Below are 23,330 nucleotides of genomic sequence, written 5' to 3'. Positions count from 1 at the left end.
ATGTCCCAGTCATCTGGAAGCTCTTCGAGATCACCTAAATCCTGTGTCAGCTTCTGTCCGAATTACTCCTGACATTGTTCATTCAAATTTCACCAATTGGTCTTCTTTTCAATCTTTCCTCTCCTCTATGTATTCCCCTGACCCCTTAAATTTCTAACTTCAAACTCTGACACTCTTTTCACCTCTAAAACATTCCTCACAAACTCATCCTTCAGGATCACTTCTACCCCATTTCTCTTCCTATCCACACCATAATAAATCTGTTTCTATTCCCCTCCAATACTATGTACTTTGCTCCCCTTCGACCTGGTCTCCTGCACAAACAGTAGTAATTAACGACGGTATATCTACCTTTCTTCTCTCCATCATGCCTGCCAACTCTTTTATTGTGCCAACGTTAAGAGTCCCTATTCTCAGTCCTATACTCCTGCCTTTCCTCTCGAACCCATCTCTCTCCTCTCCTTCCTCGACCAACAGTAGCCAATTTTCTGCCGGCACACTGTAGGTTGACAATGCCGGTGACCGTCGTTAATCCAGGCCTCGACCGATCCGGTATGGAACTCTCACTGAAGTTTTATTTTTCCTATTAAATAATAATAATAGCAATAATAATAAAAATAATAACAACAATAAATAAGAGCAAGCAGTGCTTACCTTTTCCATAGAAATATTTATGGTAATAGTATGCCCCCAAGTCAATGTGCTCAATTATGTATCGCTTCACTTTTTCACGATGGACTGGTTGGTTTTCACGAGGTACCTCCAGCACAGATACACCAGCATTGGTGCAGTGAGAGCTTAATGAAGACTCAAAGGAGCAGCTTTCTCCTGCACTGCAGTTGGCACTGTTTGCCCTAGACAGAGAAATCTTCCTTTCACCCTCACCACCAATCTCATTCCGGAAATGTGGGCAGCTTAACACTAGCTCATTGCTCTTTCCATCACCTTCATCTGTCTCAAGATTCTGTTTAGGGTTCAACTCTACATGACTGCCCAGTGAAGACTCAAACATTGGTGTAGTCCCACATACTGTATTTCCACAAGCTGTGGCAGTGAATGGGACTTGATACTGTGAAGCAGCCGAGGCACCAGTCGTAGTGTTCTTTCTATGACCAAGGCTGACTTGATTTGCCACTGCATCACTAACATTAAAGAGTGCACTCTGCACATCATAGTGAGAAAAGCATTTAGGGACTCCTAGAGACCGCCGTTCCTCTTGCTCTAATGTGAACCGGAGACTATCATGCTCGCTTTTAATAGTTCTCAACTTCCGGAAGAAAGATGTCTCAGATGACTCTGCCTTGAGCCGATGTGTGAAGGACTTGTCCCTTTCTTGACTGTAAAGAAGGGAACTGCCTATGTAGTTGTAGCCTGAGATACAAATTAACTCTCCACGTGCTATCTGAGCTGCAGTCTGCAAACTAGATGAGAAAGCACTATTGTAACGCAGATCTGGAAAACAAGTTGGGTGTGTGTTCAGATGATCCAATTTATCTACTCTGCAACCCTTTAACCGTGCAAGGAGTCCATCCCCACTTAGACCTTGTTGGTCAATAGAGGAAGTGCTGCCATACTCCCGATGCAAAGAGGCACCAGTGTTGGGGTTGACAGCTTTTTGATGTATAATGTCCTCAGCATCTATATCACTGATAGTCACATCACTGTTGCTTCGCTGTCGAATAGGATAAAGTCCCTCTAAAGAAGACTGATTCAATATGTCACTCAGTGAATATTTCATGTCAGGGTGATCAAGTTCCAACCGTGCTTCATTCCCATCAGTGATCTCTGTGCTTTGGTGTGTTTGTCCATTTTGAAAGGCCTTAATATCTCTCTCATAGTTTGATCCACATAGATTCTCACACCCCTTTTTCGGTGGCCAGTGTGATATCCTGGCATGCACCCCCATTTTAGGCATACTAAATGTGCTGTTGACTTCTCCTTCCCCATTAGGCTTGCACTGCAGGCTGGTAGCTGGAGTTTCTTTGTTTGCAGTCAAAGATCTCGGTTTCCTGTTGAACAACTCCTCTGAAGACTGCATAACTTTAGAGGAGACCTGAAGGCCTCCAGTCACTGCGTTCAGAATTGTATTGTCTATACCAGATCCTTGCTTAGCATGAAACCATGTTTGCAGCTGGTGGGGAAAGCAGGAACACAAGTACCCTAATAATTACATTGTAATAGGTCTTAATGGCTAGATCTTCTTTCTAAGTTTCAAAGATAGCAAAGGACAAATGAGAAGCTTCGATGTAGTAAAGGGCCAACCATTAGCTTAAGTCCATATTGTCTAGGTCAATGACAGACTGTGGGTAATATGAATGGCTGATGAGGCTTAGACAGGCAGTGCTCTTTGCAGAAAGATGAGCTAATACAGGGCATAACCTGGTGAGGTTGAATCTGCAAAATATAGAAAAAAGATAAGTGCATTAATATTTAGAAACAGTGTAACAGTTTCCATAAAATATAAAAACAATTTCCATAAAACAAATCAGATGAACAGTTATAAGATACAGTATGTTATTGAACAGGCCAAAGTAATGTCTGAAAACATTGAGGGCACTAAGCAGACTTGTGCAATTTTAGCTGCAAAGGGCCAGTGTGAGTGCAGACTTTTATTTCAATCAAGCAGGGGATAAATTTCAACAGACTATCATGTGTGGCTTGTGTAGATAAAATTATGACCTGCACACATTAATCCAGGAACTGAAAATCAATTACTTGGTTGCTTAATTCATTAACAAAGAACAACAAATTTATGTTAAAGAAAATGCAAAGATGAAAGTTACAGTTTTTTATAAACACATATCAGGATAAAACAACAAAACGTGAAATGGATATTGAATGTGTCATCTGTTCTAACACCACAGTGACAACACTAAAATGATCCATTTCCAGGTGTACAAGTAGTCTAGTGTAACCCACAATCTAGGCCTTGTTTATCTGATTAAGCTGTAATGCCTAGCCCCCAGTTTTTACTCTGTAAATCCCCAGATTGTAGATTTTGAGGTATGTTTACTATTTTTTCAAAGCTGACAATCAATTTGAAATCTAGGCACTCCTCTCAATCCAACGGGTATTTTTTCTTGCTACAGGGAAGTGCTCAGAACAGAGTGAAATTGAGTACTAACTATCCAATGGGATAAAAAGGTTGAAAACTATGGGCAGAAAGCCAGACGAATAATCTGGAGTGGTCAGGAAGGAATGTAACCAGCCCAAAAGCATCCTAAATAATAATCATACGAACTGAGTAGATCTTGCTCATACTCAGAGCCACAACATGCTGTCTGCTATGCCCTGCCAAAGCAACAATTCAGAGAGTGCATGGAAGTGGAACTATGGCCCACGCTCTCAACGGCAAGACATAAAACAATCTCCACAAAAGGTGAATTGCCCCCTGATCAGAATAATGTCATTACGTTCATTAGTTTATACAATTCTATATTCTATTCTCTATAAACACCTCTACAGTATTACTATAAAGGCGTATATCATTCCTACATGGAAAAATACCGTAGAGAACCCTAAGATTACCTGCTATGTCCACCACCATGGCACCCAGACAACACCTAACCAGTGCTGCTGGAGCCCATAAAATCCTAGCTAACTGTGCTGCACGATTAATCATATCGCAATCGCAATCGCAATATCAAGCCTGTGCAATTATGTGATGCAAAATTATGTGATTTTATGACATAAATAAATACTAAATAAATGCATGTGTGGACATGACAACCCATTCTCTCTGAAAGCTGTTTGCCTATTTCATACACTACATCGCTATACGCTAATAAAAAAAAAGACCAGTGAGTTTCAGTTTAGGCAGTAGCACGTGTGGCGCGTATGGTTATGTCGTGACTTTTTCCGGTGTGCAGCGCAGAACGGGTGAAGATGGATGCCGAGCAGACGGACACTGAACTGGTGGCCAGAAAAAATGCTACCTCTGTTATATGTAGCGTTATTTTCGTCAGAAGAGACCAGACGAAATATGTTCGTCAACAACCATTTTTTTCATGACTAAGACGAGACGATGACAAGACTGCACCACTGTCCAAAAACGCTGACTAAGACTAAATTACCATGCATTATTGTTGACGAAAAAAGACGAGACGAAAATGTTTTGTATAAAATAAAAACTAAGATAAAATCTCTCTTCATTTTTGTCTACAATTGTCTCTGCTTTTTCATCAGCTGTTACGTCTTTGCATTACGATTAAAAGCAGTATCAATAAAGTAAAAAATGTGATGTGCAGTCAAGTTCGAGTGTATGCACTGATTAAGTGAAATTGAAAGTGAGGTGACATACAGCTAAGTATGGTGAACCATACTCAGAATTCGTTCTCTGCATTTGACCTATCCAAAGTGCACACACACAGACACCGTGAACACACACCCGGAGTAGTGGGCAGCCATTAATGCTGCGGAGCAGTTGGGGGGTTCGGTGCCTTGCTCAAGGACACCTCAGTCGTGGCCGACCCGAGAATCGAACCCACAACCTTAGGATTACATGTCAGACTCTCTAACCATTAGGCCACGACTTGCCCCAAACGAGTGTTCTCAACTTCTCACTGATACTTTTGTGATTCACAGAGTTTTGACAAGTTTTATATCCTTAATATTGTTTCTTATTCAAAAGTGGTGACAGAAAAATCTCTTTACCCCCAACCTGAAACATCTTCCCACGCCCGTCAGAATCACATCATAATCAAAATTAATAATTAGGCTAAAAAGCAATAATGTAATATTGCTCCAAATATCATCAATAATGGTGTGTGCAATACCATATATAACTTGCATTAAGTTGGTAATTTACACACACACACACACACACACACACATATATAGATATATATATATATATATATATATATATATATATATATATATATATATATATATAGAAGAAGATAAAGGAGATTAAGGAAGAAGAATTACTAAACATCCTGCAGCTCATACACTGCACAAGCTAAATGTTTACCATACTTAATGATTATGTACCATTGACTTGAATAAGATCAGGTCCTGCTGGAGTGGCGGATCGCTTCTTCCAAACCCCAGCACAGTGGTGCAACTATGGGCTGGAGATTGGGGTCCTCTGCCAGGGGGTACAAGTGGCATGAAAATGCATTTGATTTAAGATTGTTTGAGTCAGATTTAAAGAACACGATGGATTGGATTTCAACCAGTTGAAAAACAGGGGCCATTTGGGAAATTTTCTTGAAAAATTATATGAAGTAGGAAAAAATTCTACAGCATTATACAGTAAGCAGGCCATTAAGTTTGTGGATAGTGATAAATATGGATAAGTCATAAATATGGAAAGGTAAAAGACACCTACACACACAATTAGGAATAAGACTCAATGCTGGGCATTAACCTTAATAAGAATAATGTATCAAAATTATTTCTTTATTTAATAAGGTTTAACAACACATTGCTTAGGATGTTGCATTCTTCTGTTGCCTTCAAGCAGCTCAAGCAATGGTTCATCTCTGCACCATTCCTATGGCACCCTTTCATTGTCAAGGTAGATGGTTCCTGCTGTGGGATAGGGGCCAAACTGTCACAGAGACACAGAAACCCAGGGTTGTGTTCTGAGCCCCCTGCTGTACTCACTGTACACATATGACTGTGTGGCCACTTTCAACTCCACCACCATCATCAAGTTTGCTGACGACACTGTTGTGGTGGGCCTGATCTCCAACGATGAGACGGCCTACCTATAGGAAACTAAAAACCTGGAGAGATGGTGCCAGGAGAACAATCTTCTCCTGAACGTCAGCAAGACTAAGGAGTTGATAGTGGACTTCAGCACAAAGCAGGAGCGGTCATTCCAACCGCTAAACATCAACGGGACTCCAGTGAAGAGAGTGGACAGTTTCCGATACCTAGGTGCAGAGGTGTCAAGTAACGAAGTACAAATACTTTGTTACCTTACTTAAGTAGAAATTTTGGATATCTATACTTTAATGGAGTAATTATTTTTTAGCAGACTTTTTATTTCTATTCCTTACATTTTCACGCAATTATCTGTACTTTCTACTCCTTACATTTTAATAATTGCCTCGTTACTCCTATTTCATTCCGGCTTGTCATCGTTCAAAAAACCTATCAAGATAAATTGCACCATCCGGATAGAGTGAATGTGATTGTGCTTGGATGATATACATATATATATATGTATAAACATTTAACATTCCGACACCCTATTGGTTTGTACATGATCCGTCGCACCTGCACATGACACAAATCACGTCACACTTTAGTTACCCAACGCTGGACATAGCAAACGGAGCCAACTACGAAGATGTCTGTGACAAAGGCTCAAAACTCAAATCAAATGTGTAAACAACCAGCACCAGCCTCAGTGAGGAAGTTGGTAGCCAGGAAGACCAACCAACCCCAACCCTTATACATTCCTGGCCGTGCCTGGAAGAAGTTTTTGAAATGGTTGTCATGTGCTGTAAGCTATGCGCACATAATACCATGAGCTAATGGCTTTCAAAACCTTGCTGTCTAATTTAAAAAAGCATAGTGAACTGAGCTGAAATTTTGTTATCAGTCAATTATTCACAAATTCGAAATTCGACTTTTGCCAAATGTTATCTGAGCTTAAATTATTGCTATTTTTGTAAGTTAATTGTGCAAAGCTATATTTTTTTTTATTATCAGTCGATTATTGACAATATTGTAGTTATCTAGTAACGTACAAATAATGATAAATTTGCAATGTTTGCTATGGCGAACTTGGGTACATGTCAATGGTTTGCTTGCTACCAGTAGGCTATGATTCAACATTGCAAACTAGTTTGGTGACACTTTAACCAAATGTTATCTGAGCTTATATTGGTACTATATGCAATATTTGTAAGTTAATTGTGCAAAGCTATAATCCACAGCTGGTTGATAAGTTATGTGCTAAGGATAGTCATGATCCTGTCTGTGTATGAGAGTGCACACGCACGCCTGTATGGGGCCCTATGGGTCCTGGTAATAGAGTTAATAGGCCCAACTATTAGCCAAATGCTGTTTGCCAATATTCAGTCATGTCAGCAGCTGCTTGTGGTCCTAAAACAGCTTTAAAGTGATAGTTCACCCAAAAAGAAAAATCCTGTAATTATTTTCTCATCCTCATATTGTTTTAAATCTGTATGAATTTCTTTATTCTGATGAATTTCTTTTCCTCCTTGAAGAAGACCAGCCCTCTTGAAACAACCCAGCAGTTGGATGCGTACCTGCGGTGCCCAGGAGACACAGTAGAGCTACTGAAGTCCTTCCCAGCTGTGTGCCAGCTATCACTTAAGCTTAATACGGCACTCCCTGCCTCAGCAGCCTGTGAAAGACTGTTTAGTGTTGCAAGGCTGATCTTCAGGCCAAGAAGAGCATGCATTGGCTCAAAGAACTTTAAGGAACCAGCTGCTTTTGCGGCCGAACAAAGCCTATTGGTAACACTTTGTCGCATGTTCAATGTGTTTGTTTCAATAAAGGTTATTGATGACATGCCTCTGAAGTTTGACTTTTTGCACCATTACAATACTTATAGCCATCTAGTCATAAACGAAATTTTATTTCAGCAGGCAAACAAAAATATTTTGAACAGTTTGAATTAACCTTAACAAAAAAGATGCTGGGTTGAAGGTTACTTTCAAATAAAATGGTCAATGTCTAATTGAGTCTTCTTCGTATTCATGGCCAGGGCCATGTGATTTTTTTTAAATGGCATCTAAACATTTTCCTATGACATTATTTTTTGGTGGAAAAATAATGTTTTTGTATATATAATAGGCCATAGGAAAAAAGCATATAAAGTATAGTAAAATTGTGACCATCTGAAAAATTTTCAGGATCATTTTAGATGGCTTTCTTAATTTCAAAATTGACAATAAAAGTAATTCTAACTGGTAACAAAAGCTAAGTGGCTGTTGTCCAAAGGCGTTTCAGAGAATTCAGCAGTACATCCAACCGGCCTCACAACCACTGACCACGTGTAACCACACCAACCCAGGACCTCCACATCCAGCATCTTCACCAACTTTATTTTATATGATATTTTGAATTATATGCATTACATATTTATTAAATTCTAAGAAAGTACTTTTAAGAATGAGCTCACTGATGATTAAAGGTAGGGTCTCAGATTTTTGAAAGGCAGTTGATATTTGAAATCACCAAAACAAACAGTCCCTAGCCCAAATGGGTCCCACCCCTGTATTGATTGCTCCGCCCACACATACATATGTAACCCAGGTGACTAATGGAAAGAAATGTGTTTTTATCATAGATGAAGGGAAGAACAATACGACTGCAGATAAACAAAGAAGATAAAATGACACACAAGCATAATCATTCAAAGGACAGCATATATGAGTTCTGTGAAACAAAGCAAAACCAACGTTACTCACTTTTTGAGAAGGAAAAAAGCAACCTTGGCGTCTTAAGTAAGGTTGGCCGCATATTCACAGATTCTAGTTTCCAGAGTCAATAACTCCTGAGCTAAATGCTGTTACTAGCAAAACATGGTTGTAGCTGCCTCTCTACATTACTACGATAGAAAAGAGGTGTTATTTGTGTAGTAACAGCGTTTAGCTCAGGAATTATTGACCCGGGAAACTTCCCACTCCTTCAGTTCTCTCCAGCGCTGGAAAGCTGATCCTATATTAACACGGGTCCTGCTTCTTGCCTTACCGTAAGCCTTCGCTTTCTTTCTTTGTTTTTATCCATCATGTCAATGTTAAAACCGCTTTCTGCTAATGTCACACATGCACACTGAACACTCTCTCCGCTGCATATTGATAAGACCCGCCCCATTCTGCTCATTGGCTACAAGTTTGTTTTTATTTTTGTTTAGTATTCGGCCCGACTCCGTTTTCTGAAGCATTTCTCAAAAATCGGAGACCCTACCTTTAAGTTGGCAATAAGATATCAGGCACAGTTTTCAGTTGAATTCTGCTGTTAACAAGTACCTCAGAGTTTACAACAGAAGAAATGTATTTTATAAAGTATATATATATGTATGTGTATATATATATATATATATATATATATATATATATATATATATATATATATATATATATATATATATATATATATATATATATATAGCTAGCAATGGCTACATTTACATCCCAAACAACAAAGTACTGTCAGCTAAATTAGTCTACATGACAACATGCTTATAGGAGCGTTATGTTTCATTTCTTACGCTATACACAACATAGCGTATAATTTTTTTGATGCGTATATCAGGAATTCACTGCATCCGTGATCGCTTTCCAAAGGGCCCCCATTCTTATCATACTGGATACAGTTTGTAAATGTTTTTAAGACGGTAGGTTGTTGCAGGTGTGCTTGTGCTGCCGCTGTCTTTTTCATTTCACAGGACGCAACATCTCTACCACTCAACAGCATGGCTCTGTTTAAGGTGCTGCAATAAATTAGTCGTACTGCTACCTTTGCTAGAAAGAGACTTTAAACACACTTTGCACTTAACTCAATATCAGATTAAGAACTAAATATTAATATATTAATTAAAAGGAATGTAATGCCATGATTTTTACAGAAACATGGCTTAACAACAACATTCGCAGCAGTGCCACTGAGCTAGAAGACCACACCTTTTACAGGAAGATAAATGCATAGACCTCTACCTTTGTACTTACGGTTTTATGTTAACAAATCATGGTGCACAGTCTCAACAGTAATTAAAAGTCATTGCTCAGCTCATCTGGATTTGATGATCAAATGCAGACCCTTTTATTACCAAACTGGCCACTCCTCCTTTACCAAACTGGCTGCTCCTCCATAATGTATGCTACCGCATACATTATGAGCCTTACATTCACACACAACGTCCTGCCAATTAGTCTTATCACCACAGTAGATGTCTGTGCAAACAAAATCATCCAGGAAGAGATACAGGACCATTTGTACCAGAACGAGCAGATTCAAGGCCAGAATTTTCTCCACATCCATAAACATAATGAACTCTATACTACTAGTTTGTTGACCAGCATGGCTAATATGATCATGCTGAAAGCCAAACCTTAGTCTTTGAGTAGCAACATTACATACTTTCTATGTACATATATTTCTTCTTTCTTTTTTGATTGGGGTTTCAATCTTCAGAACTCGTCCTTATTAACATATTTGCAGAGGAGGTTGATGAGGTTGGTGCAGAGGAGGTGGGGGAGGCTTAAGCTGGGAAATACTGGTAAAAAAAAAAAAGCTAGCTAGCCGGTAAATCAGATATCTAAATTTAAGCTAGCACTATTTCATTAAATTTATGAGGCTAGCTATCATGTAGCTAGCTCAAGCTGTGATGCTCTTTCTGCCTGTTTTCTGTTACCTAATAAGCTTGAGGAAAAATGCTTCATTTTACATTTTGAATGGGACTTTTTTAGAAGGGCAAGGGTGGGGAATGCTTTCATTTTACAGCAATCATAGGGAAATATGTTTATTACAATTATTAAGTTCATTATGTTTATTAGGAGCATAATAATGTTTATTATGCTTTTGTGTTACTCAATTAATGTTCTACTTACAATTAAATCAGTCAAGACATCATTTTTAAAATTACCTTGCATGCATATCTGCTTATGACCAAACAAATATAGTTTATATAAATTTCCCTATATTTCCATAAATTCCCGTAAAGTTTCCAGTTTGGTATATCTGGTAGCAGCTCAGGAAAGGCTCAATCTTCCCAAACATCAGCTTGTCACAGAGTCACCCACCAGATGGGGCTCATGCCAGAAGATGGTCCCTTACTGGAGTTCATGGATTCCCTTTCTGGAGAGTCTTATGTGATATTGTCATATATGAAGCCTGTATAAGCCATATATGAAAATTCAGAATGTTAAGGAACAGGAAACTAAGTGTTTGACCAAAATCATGACATACCTTGATGAAAAATATCCAGATCAAGTCACTGATGACCCACTCAATATGGCTACTTTAGTTGAGCCAAGATTCAAGACTCAGGCTGGACAAGGTTGAAAACAAGGGCATTGGTTGAATTGATGCATGATGACCAAGGCCATCCCTAAGCAGGGGCTTTGCTTGAAACAGAAGCAACATGTGTTGAAGGAGGAGCTGCCGCTTAACTACAACCACCTCCACAGTTGCACATGAAGAAGCACTGTGAACCAACTTGTCTCCCTAGCTCACAATTTGTAATGAAGCCATATAGGTTGAATAGTTCAGATAAAGTGTTATTTTGTGTTAGTTATTATCTGTTAAAACAGCTCTCCTTCCTCCATCTCTGCCTCATGTCTTTTCCTTACTGCTATAGTCTTTAACCCATACAGCACAGCTGGTCTCACTTCTGCCTTCTACACATTTCCTTTGATTCTTGCTGACACTTTTCTGTCAGACAGCACTTAACACTTTTCTCCACCCACTTCCACAAGGAAAAAGTGCTAAAAGGAAGCCAAATTGGCTGCCATTTAACATGAGTAAAGCAGAAGCAGTAATGAAGGCCACTAATACCCCTTTTTCCACCGGAAAGAACCAGGTGCTGTTTCAGAGCTAGCACTGGTGCTGGTTCAAATTTTGTTCCACTGGCGAACCGAGGCTGACGTCAATGTATACTGAACGTGTCACGTTACACAGCAACGTTAGCGCAGCAGCGGCAAACACAAACACAACATCAACAATGGCAGATGTTGCTTTACTGTTAATGCTCATGGCTTTGTGAACCTACATTGGCATCCAAATGCGGCGAATCCAACGTGTACATGCAGCTCCATGTAATTTGTATAAACTGAGGTTGTAATCGACTAATATTATTTTATCATTAACACAGAAAAAAGGTAGCCTTAGCTTGTAGCTATCTACTATCATGTGTGCTGATAATTTATCATATTGCAGTAAAGTAAAAGTATACTTAAGGTACATTATCAAAGGCGCTAACAGTAGCCCCGCCCCCAGCCCTGCCCACAGCACCTGGCGATAGCGGTTCTTAAGTCTAGACCAGCAACGTTTTGGTGCTACGTAAGAACCACTTTTCCTGGTTCAGAGCCAGTTCTTTGGCTGTCGAAAAAGAAAGAACTGGTTTTAAATTAGGCTCTGGCTCCGAACCAGTACTCAAACTGCCTCGGTGGAAAAGGGGAATTAGTCCTGTGAGGTCAAGAACATAGAATTTACTCACAATTTTACTCTCTTCAGTGTTCTAAGTCTGTTTCAAAAGATCCTGACCTGGATGGGCCTACTCTCGAGCACGGCCACCCCAGCAGCAGAGTCAACAGCGCCAGCATCGGGCATTGGTGCCTCTCATGAAGGGCAAAGCCCCCATACCAACCCCCTTCTTCAACTATCACAGGGCGATGACTTCCTAGAATCCACTGGTTTCAAAGCGAGTGACCTACTTACAGATACAGAGACACAAATCTGACTCTACAATAAGCAGTGGGCCCCTGTCAAGCAGTGAACATAGGGCTGGGCGATATGGCTGAAAACTGTATCACGATATATTTCATATCGGTCGATATCAATAATTGATATAATTGATTTTTATGACCCCTTTAAAATAAGGACCAGGAGAAAATATATTAAATGTAAGCATTTTTATTAATGTGCTTGCTAAAGCACATTCTTATTCTCTTGCATACTTAATAATAATAATAATAATAATAATAATAATAATAATAATGGTGCTTGCAAAGCATCATTAATGTTATTCTGCATACTTATTATTAATGTGCTTGCAAATCTTCTTATTATCTTGCAATCTTCTTATTATCTTGCATACTTATTATTATTATTAATTTGCTTGCAAAGCACATTCTTATTTTCTTGCATACGTATTATTATTATTATTATTATTATTATTATTATTATTATTATTATTAATGTGCTTGCAAAGCACATTCTTATTCTCTTGCATACTTAATAATAATAATAATAATACTAATACTAATAATAATAATAATATTATTAATGTGCATGCAAAGCACATTCTTATTCTCTTGCATACTTATTATTATTAATGTGCTTGCAAAGCACATTCTTATTCTCTTGCATACTCATTATTATTATTAATAATAATAATAATAATAATGTGCTTGCAAAGCACATTCTTATGCTCTTGCATACTTATTATTAATGTGCTTGCAAAGCACATTCTTATTCTCTTGCATACTTATTATTATTATTATTATTATTATTATTATTATTAATGTGCTTGCAAAGCACATTCTTATTATCTTGCATACTTATTATTATTAATATTATTATTATTATTATTAATGTGCTTGCAAAGCACATTCTTATTCTCTTGCATACTTATTATTAATGTGCTTGCAAAGCACATTCTTATTCTCTTACATACTTATTATTAATGTGCTTGCAAAGCACATTCTTATTCTCTTGCATACTTATTATTATTATTAATGTGCTTGCAAAGCACATTATTATTCTCTTGCATACTTATTAATGTGCTTGCTAAAGCACATTCTTATTCTCTTGCATACTTATTAATGTGCTTGCTAAAGCACATTCTTATTCTCTTACATACTTATTATTATTATTAATGTGCTTGCAAAGCACATTCTTATTCTCTTGCATACTTATTAATGTGCGTGCTAAAGCACATTCTTATTCTCTTGCATACTTATTAATGTGCTTGCTAAAGCACATTCTTATTCTCTTGCATACTTATTATTATCAGTAATGTGCTTGCTAAAGCACATTCTTATTCTCTTGCATACTTATTCTTCTTCTTCTTCTTCTTCTTCTTCTTCCGGACACTTTTTCGGCGCGTAACTTGTCCCGCAGCTTTTGTCCTAGACCCATAAATGAGGTGTCAAATCGACCGGCTCATTGAGGAGAGGTGTGCTATCTATTTTGTAAGCGATCAGAATTCCCAGTATGGAAGTTCAAAGGGGTGTTTTTTCCCCATAAACTTGAATGGGGAATCTCTCTGTAGATGTGCTAACATCCAAAAGAGGGCAGCAGACACCAGTGAATCTGTCAGATCACACAACGTTGGAAGAAAAAGATCAAGGAGGAAGTACATTTTTCTGTCAGAAACGCGTTTTGGATTAAAGCGTTTTGGATTAAAAGGCTTACATATTCCAGTTCCTTAGACTCTTGGGGATTTTTTACAAGCATTTGTTTTGGAAAATAAAGTGAGAGCCGAAAACAAAGGACAGAAGTGGATTGTTGTTTACACATTTCGGTCAGAAACGCGTTTTGGATTAAAGCGTTTTGGATTAAAAGGCTTACATATTCCAGTTCCTTAGACTCTTGGGGATTTTTTACAAGCATTTGTTTTGGAAAATATTACCCCAGTGAAGAAAGGTAAGCGCCGCCTATTTCCGGTGACTATCAACTTGGATTAAATTAGTATGATGGCTATAAATCATATTATGCTTTGTGTGTGGGCTTAATAAAATCCTGAGAGTCTAAGCTTTCAAGACAATATAACATTTAACCATGTATTTAATGCTTAAACCTAGTGTTGCGTGCCTTGGACAGCACGGCAGTCACATATGTTGTTGTTTCTGCCATTTGTATAACTTTTTCAAATGGCAAAGGCTTTCTCGTGTTCCTCAATGGAGTAGGGGATAGCGATTCTGTTTAGCATGCAAGAGTTTTGCGATTCGAATCCACCCTTGGACAGTATTTTTTTTTTCTAACACTTTATAATAAAGGTTCATTAGTTGACATTAGTTACCACATTACTTAACATGAACTAATAATGAACTGCCCTTCTACAGCATTTATTAATTTTGTTCATGTTAATTTCAACATTTACTAATACATTATTAACACCGTGTTAACATTAGTTAATATACTGTGAACTAACATGAACAAAGAATAAACTTTATTTTAACAAAGATTACTACATACAATAATTTATTGCTCATGGTTAGTTAATGTTAGTTAATACATTACATTTGAACTAATGATCCTTATTGTAACGTGATTATATTTTTTCCCAGTAAAATCTCTGATTGATGCTTTAGTTCAAGATCTTCATGGAGCTTGTTTCAGGAAAAGATAAATGGATTTTCAGGTGTGCTCTTTTGTTGCAGGTGAGAAACTAGTCTGCAAATATAACCATAGTAACTGTGCAGCCGTACCCTAGCAACCATGTAGTGCACCTTACGAACCATATTGCAATATAAAGAAGCCATATCTCAGTTACACAACATAAAACACTCTGCACAATGAGGGGAACTGACGTCACGTCTAGCTCCACCCCCAAAATTAGCGAAATCAAAAATTTAGCACAACATGGACATGTGACATATCAAAACACTCAGCACGATGATGGGAACTTGCCACTTGCGAGCACATTCACATTTTCTTTAGGAAATGTACCGTTCTAGTCTTAAACTTAACCTTCCTCTGATCATAATAACCTCAGTTATTAAGACAGAAATGTCAATAACCATGAAAAACTCAAATAATTAAAATGTAAACATAGGTCTAAAGTCACAATGAATACTTAACAATTATCTCTTAACATTTAAGGTGCAAAATGAAAGAAAATGTAAGAAATGCTTAATAAAGTGTAATAAAATAGTGCAAAGTGTTAAATATAAACAGAGAAACCTGAGAATTTAGTGCAAGTTTAGTGCTTCAGTAGGAAGTTCACTAGCTGTTCACCTTCTGGTGAATAAAGTGTTTTAAAATATGTGCAGTGTTTTGTAAACAGAAATAAAACTGAGGTAGACTGAGATTAGGGCTGTAGCTATCGAATATTTTATTAATCGAGTATTCTTCTGACAATTTCATCAATTAATCGAGTAATCGGCTAAAATATATGGATAATGGATAAGGCGTCTGACTTGCATCTGGACAGACCAGGGACTTATGTGATGATCCTGTTTGTGGACTTCAGCTCTGCTTTCAACACCATCATCCCATCACTCCTACAGCCCAAATTAACCCAGCTCTCCATACCCTCCTCTGTCTGTCAGTGGATCACCAGCTTTCTGACAGACAGGCAGCAGCTAGTGCGACAGGGAAAACTAAAATCAAGCACCCGCTCCATCAGCACTGGCACCCCCCAGGGCTGTGTTCTCTCCCCACTGCTCTTCTCCCTCTACACAAATGACTGCACCTCTAATGACTCCTTTATCAAGCTCCTGACGTTTGCAGACGACACCACACTGACGGCCTCATCCAGGACATGACAAGTCTGCTTACAGACTGGAGGTTGAGCGGGTGGCTGTCTGGTGCAGCCTTAACAACCTGGAGCTGAACACGCTCAAGACAGTGGAGATGATAGTGGACTTCAGGAGAAACCCCCCTGCTCTCCCCCCACTAACCATCATGGACAGCATTGTCACAGCAGTGGAGTCATTCAGATTACTGGGAACCACAATCTCCCAGGACCTGAAGTGGGACACTCACATAGACTCCATTGTGAAAAAGGCTCAGCAGAGGTTGTACTTCCTTCGTCAGCTGAAGAAGTTCAACCTGCCACAGGATTTGCTGAAACAGTTTTACACTGCCATCATTGAATCCATCCTCTGCACCTCAGTAACTGTTTGGTTCAGCCCAGCCACCAAATTCGACCTCAGAAGAGTACAGAGTTTAGTCCGGACTGCGGAACAAATCATTGGCACAACTCTCCCCACTCTCCAAGACCTGTACTCCTCCAGAGTGAGCAAAAGGGCAAAGTCAATCACTCTGGACCCATCACATCCAGCACACTCCCTCTTTGAACTGTTGCCATCTGGTCGGCGCTACAGAGCCCTCAGCTCCAGAACGACCAGACATAGGAACAGTTTCTTCCCTCAAGCAATCCATCTGATGAACAATTAACACCATGGAACACACAACACCTAATATTTGTACTATGTATACCTCAATTGCACATTTCATACTTGCACATGTGTACATAAAAATTGTATATATTGTATACTACAATTGCACATTTCTCACACTTGCAAATTTGTACATACAAATTGTCTATATTTGCATATGTATATTTTGAATGCACATTTCACACCTGTAAATGTGTACATACAATTTCGTCTATACTGTATATGTCATTCTGTTAGACTGTGGAGCTTCTGACTGAGAAGAATTAAGTACATTTAAGTGCCAAAAATTCTGAGCTTTAAATGAACCCTTTTCTAAGATGCAAAAACAAAAAAAAAAATTCAAATTACTTTTTTAAAGTATCAAAACTGAGGCATACATTTAAATAAATAGATAGATAGATAGATAGATAGATAGATAGATAGATAGATAGATAGATAGATAGATAGATAGATAGATAGATAAATAAATAAATAAATAAATAAATAAAACAAAAATACTGCCTTTAAGTCATGCAACTTAACTTCAGAATTAAAAGATTCTAAATCTACAGCTCAGGCATAGCATAAGCCTTTACTTTCTTCTTGGATTGCTTTGTGGTATTTAAGAGGCAAAAAACATGGACAGGAACTTGGAACTAGAGACCATGCATGGTTTCACACCGAGTGCTTTAAGCATATATAAGCATAGACGATGTGCTGTTGTGGTATGCCAGCTCGATCTTGCAATGGACACACGCCACTGCATTTTCTTTACTTTTGGATTTGAAATGATGCCAAACCTTGAACATTTTCTGTCGTTTTCTCCTGTTTGTTTCTTCTCTTTGCTCATTGACATTGTTATCGTGCCTTACATTTAGCAGCCTGCACTAGCACGCGTATGCGCCCTCAAATCAAAAGACCACTAACTGCTTCCGCTTTGACATAAGTGCGCTGTCACACACACACACACATGCACGCGAGCTTTAAAATGAATTAAAAGAGGCTCCGAGGCAGAGGAATTTGCCTCGATAAATTTTTGTAATCGAGTTACTCGAGGAATCGTTTCAGCCCTAACTGAGATACATCTGTAATATAAAGGATAAAAGGATAAAACGACAAAGGATAAAAAATATCGAACGTTTTAACGAGCACATTTTTTATCGCTATCGTTCACGTGTCATATTGTTATCGTTTTATCGCCCAGCCCTAAATAAACACCAATGTTTTACCTGATTTTAACTGCGCCAATTTTAGAAGTAGTAGCGCCAGAGAGAGCACCTGTACTAGTACATTGGCTTTGGACAATGAAGGATATTGAACAAGCTCATAAATATCACCCAGACCAAAAAGGATGGTGGACAAAGGTTCAACTTAGAACTTAGAAGTTTTTTAGAGAATTTTACCCCACATCACATGAACTAAGGCATTTGATGGGAACAAAACTAGAAACAGACATTTTGAGGATAAAAAATAATTGTCCTAAAACAAGCATGGCAATGCTCCATGTGAGAGCTGATCATGCAGACAACACTGACTACAACACGTTTGTGACTCAACTAAGTGAGTCAGGTGTTGAAGCCTTACCGGTAAGAAAGGATAGGACTAAGATTGCTATGTGATTGCGACTCAGTATTTAAACTGAGCATGGACCTGATGGAGGTCCATGATGCTCACAGTGGACTAGATAAACGTGCAGATATGACAGTTGATCACATTACAGCCTACGAAGCACATCTAAGAAACAGCTTCCCGAATGGACCTAAACCAGAAATAGCTGCTATGGTGAAGCAAGTGTGCATCACCTGGGACACTAGAAAGCTAACTCTCATTGAGCAACATGCAATTCATTCATGGAAACTGCTATCACAAGCTGCAAGGCAGTCACGCCACCACAAAGCCACTTCTCTTCAGGAAAAACATCAGGGGCAGGCTGATATTCTGCAAAAGGTACAGGGATTTCACTGCTGAGGACTGTGAAGTCATTTTCTCTGGTGAATCCCCTTTCAGATTCATCCAGAAAAAAAAGCTTGTCAAGAGAAGAAAAGATGAGTGCTATTGTCAGTCCCTTGTCAAGCTAAAAGTAAAGCATCTTGAGATCATTCATGTGTGGGGTCACTTCTCAGCTGAGGGAGTGGACTCACTGAAAATTTTGCCTAAAAACACAGCTATGAATAAAGGATGGTACAAAAACATACTCCAAGAGCAACTTCTCCCAACAATGCAAAAACAGTCTGGTGGGAGAAAATGCTTTTTCAAGCATGATGGAGCACCATGCCATAAGGCAAAAGTGATAACTAAGTGGCTTGGGGAACAAAACATTAAAATATTGGGTCCATGGCCAGAAAACTCCCCATCCTCAAGACGCAGGCGGACAAACAAATACCCACAAATTCTGACAATCGCGAAGCATTGATTATGCAAGGATAGGCTGCCATCAGTCAGGATGTGGTCAAGAAGTTAAAAAGAAAAAGATTTACAAAAAGACAAAAAGATTTAAAAACACTGAAGCAACAGTCTTTGTGAAAATGAATATTCGTGTCATTTGTGTGCAAGCACTACAGGCAGTAAAAAATTCAGTAGAGCATCTAATGTAACTAACCTATACACAAATAATTCCAAGATGGGAAATTCCAGACAAAATCAGCAGGGACAATGGTAACCCCTTTGTCAACAATGCATAATAACAAGTAGGTGATTAAAACAATTATTTCCAAACGATTCTGAAAAACTGCCCCGAAAACTCTACTCTGCACTCTATTTGGTGAAACAAGACATTGCTCTCGTTGTAGTGGCACAAGAGAGGCCTCCCAACCTCTGATAAGAGGTTAAGAAAGATTGCCTTCTTATTCAAGGTGACGAGAGTCAAAGCAGTTGAAATCCGAACTGTCGTGCTTACGGAGGGAACCTATGGCACTGTGGAATGTCAAACAGGATACATTGTGTTGGGATATTCTTGGCCCATCAGTTAATTCTCATAGGATGTAACCATTTACCAGGAATCCTAGTTTTTTAAAACTAGTAGGTAAGAAGGACTTGCCCAGTTTTACAGTGCTGTTCTCTCTAAACGTGCACAATTCATCACACAGTTCCAAGAGAAAGGCTCTTGAAAATCTGAATCAGCTCATTATGCAGTCAACAGCAGCAAAAATATCTTCATAGTCTCTAAGCACATGCTATCACCTGAATTGTTAGTTTGCATGGTCTTCTTAAAATGGCATATACAAAGCACCATTCTATAACCAATTCAAAGATATGTGAATTTGTGAAATTACCTCACAGCTGTTTTAAATCTGTAATTGCCAACAATTAATAGACGCTCACTAATTTGTATTGTGAGAGAATGACAAATTTGGAAGAATAATTATCAATATGTTTAAATGGGCAGAGAATTTTATGCCAGGAAATAACTAAATAATATAGAAAAACAGAACTATACTAGTATGTTTTTAATACTGTCCAGGTAGAATATATGATTAACTCTCAGTGCTGGTCCCAAGCCCGGATAAAATGAGAGGTTTGTGTCAGGACAGGCATCCGGCATAAAAACTCTGCCAAAAACAAATATGCAGATCAACAATCTGTTGTGGTGACCCTGTGAAGGGATCAGCCGAAGGACAACTACAATGTGATTTGCACACTTAGCTGTACTAACATATTATCTGGCTGTCCTTAGTTCCTCTATTTATTTTCACAAATTGTATTTACAGCCACATTTTCTATTTGTAGATACATATACGTATTGTGACATAATTCAAATGAAAATGCAAATCACGTATGTTTGCAATACATGTACGTAATTATATGTAATAATTTGTTGATACACATGTAATACACTTTACTTTTTTTTTCAATTGCATGAAAATATAATGTCCACAAAATTTCAAACAGACAAGGTCTGTTTACAATGGCATATGATATGTCTTATGACCTACAACCCTGTCAGCAATTACCCCTCTCAGTTCCAATGACCAATTTCATTTCCTCTATAGTGCACACAGAGCAATCAAAGCATTTGCACACTAAGGTGTGTTTGTATTCAGGGGCACTGTCATTCACAGTCAATGTCGAAGAAGGAAAATGTGCTGGACAATTATATATATCTTGAAGAGTAATTAGAGCTGGGCGATAAAACGATGACGATATGTATCACGAAAGACACGTGATCGATATCAATAAAAAATGTGTTCGATAAAATGTTCGATATTTTTTATTCTTTTTTTTTGTGGAAAAAAATATAATGTAATTTTTAGGGAGTGACATGCTAACAGCCAATCATGTAACAGGATCAAGTTTGGTTGCGCCATATCGTTGTCTCGTGCTGGTCTGCTGGATTCCTCTTCAGTAACCGGCGACTGATAATGAGAAATGAGCGCCACAGCGAGCTCAGAAATTGTAAATAAAAGAGGAAAAGTCAGCTACTTTTTCATATTTCTGCAGGTTTTATGTTTCAAACAATGTTACTGTACTGTGTCAGGTTTGTTTTTTATATTACAGATGTATCTCCGTCTACCTCAGTTTTATTTCTGTTTACAAAACACTGCACATATTTTAAAACACTTTATTCACCAGAAGGTGAACAGCTAGTGAACCTCCTAGCACTAAACTTGCACTAAATTCTCAGGTATCTCTATGTTTATATTTAACACTTTGCACTATTTTATTACACTTTATTAAGCATTTCTTACATTTTCTTTAATTTTGCAACTTAATTGTAAGAGATAATTGTTAACTGTTCATATTTTTTTCATGGTTGTTGACATTTCTGTCTTAATAACTGAGGAGATTATGATCAGAGGAAGGTTAAGTTTAAAATAAAAATGTTTAGATGTAATATATTTTTCTCCTGATCCTTATTTTAAATGGGTCATAAAAAATATCAATAATTATTGATATCAACCAATATGAAACACTGATATCGTGATACAGTTTTCAGCCATATCGTCCAGCCCCAAGAGTAATACACAAATACAAATATAAAATGCATCCCTAACCCTAGATTTGAAAATAGTCTAGAAAATAATTCTACATGGATAGGTTAAAGCATAAATACACACTCAATTTCCATACATGAATTCTTTAAATATTTTTTTTCTCCATTTGAGGCTGTGCATACATGTTTCATAGATTTAAAATATACAGAGTGCACACTGGTCATGTGATCGCATTCCTGCAAGATCTGCACTTGTGACAGCCTGATAACTCATTGCAAACACTAACCCAAAGTATACATCAGAAAAATGTGGTTAAATACAACATAACACTAAAAAAGATCAGACGTTCTCTCATTTGAAAGAATGTATACACATATTTATTTATTTTTAAGATACAGAACCTAATGTATATTTTTGCACCCTTTGTTTAAATAATCTTTGCATTATACAAACAAAATGCTCGTTGTTTTGCAGTGTTTATGGTGCAGAAATATGTTTTGTTTTTAATCCTAATGTTTCTTCAATTAAATTTTGTTCAAAATGTTGTGAGAATTGAATTATTACCGAGTGAATTGTTACATTCCTACATTCATTGACTGATGAATGTAGGAATGTAACAATGCACTCGGTAATAAATCGATTCTCACAACATTTTGAACAAAATTTAAACTACTATAGAAATGCTTAATAAAGACTACTGCCTCTAATGAGAAGTGGCCCCACACATGGATGATCTCAAGATGTTTTACTTTAAGCTTGATACAATGATCAAGTAAAGCATCTTGATGATCTCAAGATGCTTTACTTTAAGCTTAAAGTAAAGCATCTTGAGACCATCCATGTGTGGGGCCGCTTCTCATTAGAGGCAGTAGTCTCACACAATTTTTCCTAAAAACACAGACATGAATAAAGGATGGTACAAAAACATACTCTAAAAGTAAATTTGCCCAACAATCCAAAAACTGACAGGTGGAGTAAATGCTTTCTGAACCAACAATACTACAGCCAATGTAACAGAAATACTACAGCCAAGAAATACTACAGCCAATGTAACAGAAATACAACAGTCAATGTAACAAATACTACAGCCAATGTAACAGAAATACTACAGCCAATGTAACAGAAATACTACAGTCAATGTAACAAATACTACAGCCAATGTAACAGAAATACTACAGTCAATGTAACAAATACTACAGCCAATGTAACAGAAATACTACAGTCAATGTAACAAAAATACTACAGTCAATGTAACAGAAATACTACAGTCAATGTAACAGAAATACTACAGTCAATGTAACAAAGGTTACGTCAACCGCCCCAGAGAGATAGATGTAATAATTATATTTTTCCAGTTCGGAAAAAAAAAAACAATTCCTTAAATCCATGTGGCTGTATTTGGCCTGGCTGGATGTTATCGCATAAATCATGAGTGAAAGAATATTTTTAGAACAGGAGCACACAAAACAATAAGGTGAAAGGCCTGTAGTTTCTTTATTTTAGCCCACAAAAGACTGAGCTAGTCTAGTACGTCCGCTCGTATCTGAACTCGGTCATAAGCACAGTAATTCATTTTTATTGCTTGTCAGAAATGCTACTAAAGCACAAACACAATGGTCTTCTCGTTTCTAGAAAAAAAAAGACC

At 37.8% G+C, this 23,330-nt stretch overlaps 1 protein-coding gene across 6 annotated transcripts in view; it reads right to left on the bottom strand.

The window, feature by feature from the left end:
• Nucleotides 1-23,330, bottom strand: part of LOC113655237 (signal-induced proliferation-associated 1-like protein 2) — a 151,991-nt gene that overhangs the window by 128,232 nt on the left and 429 nt on the right. For all 6 annotated transcript variants that reach the window (XR_007140347.1, XM_047812116.1, XM_047812117.1 and 3 more), the window contains exon 2: nucleotides 655-2,394. Coding sequence is in view for 5 of the 6 variants with exons in the window: in XM_047812116.1 (XP_047668072.1) it covers nucleotides 655-2,038 (1,384 nt within the window). In the remaining variant the exon portion in view is untranslated. The remainder of the gene's footprint in view (nucleotides 1-654; nucleotides 2,395-23,330) is intronic.

The sequence above is a fragment of the Tachysurus fulvidraco genome, chromosome 4 (assembly GCF_022655615.1).
Source record: "Tachysurus fulvidraco isolate hzauxx_2018 chromosome 4, HZAU_PFXX_2.0, whole genome shotgun sequence".
NCBI lineage: Eukaryota > Metazoa > Chordata > Actinopteri > Siluriformes > Bagridae > Tachysurus > Tachysurus fulvidraco.
The sequence above is the reverse complement of the archived record's forward strand: the minus strand, read 5'-3'. Positions and strand labels throughout refer to the sequence as shown.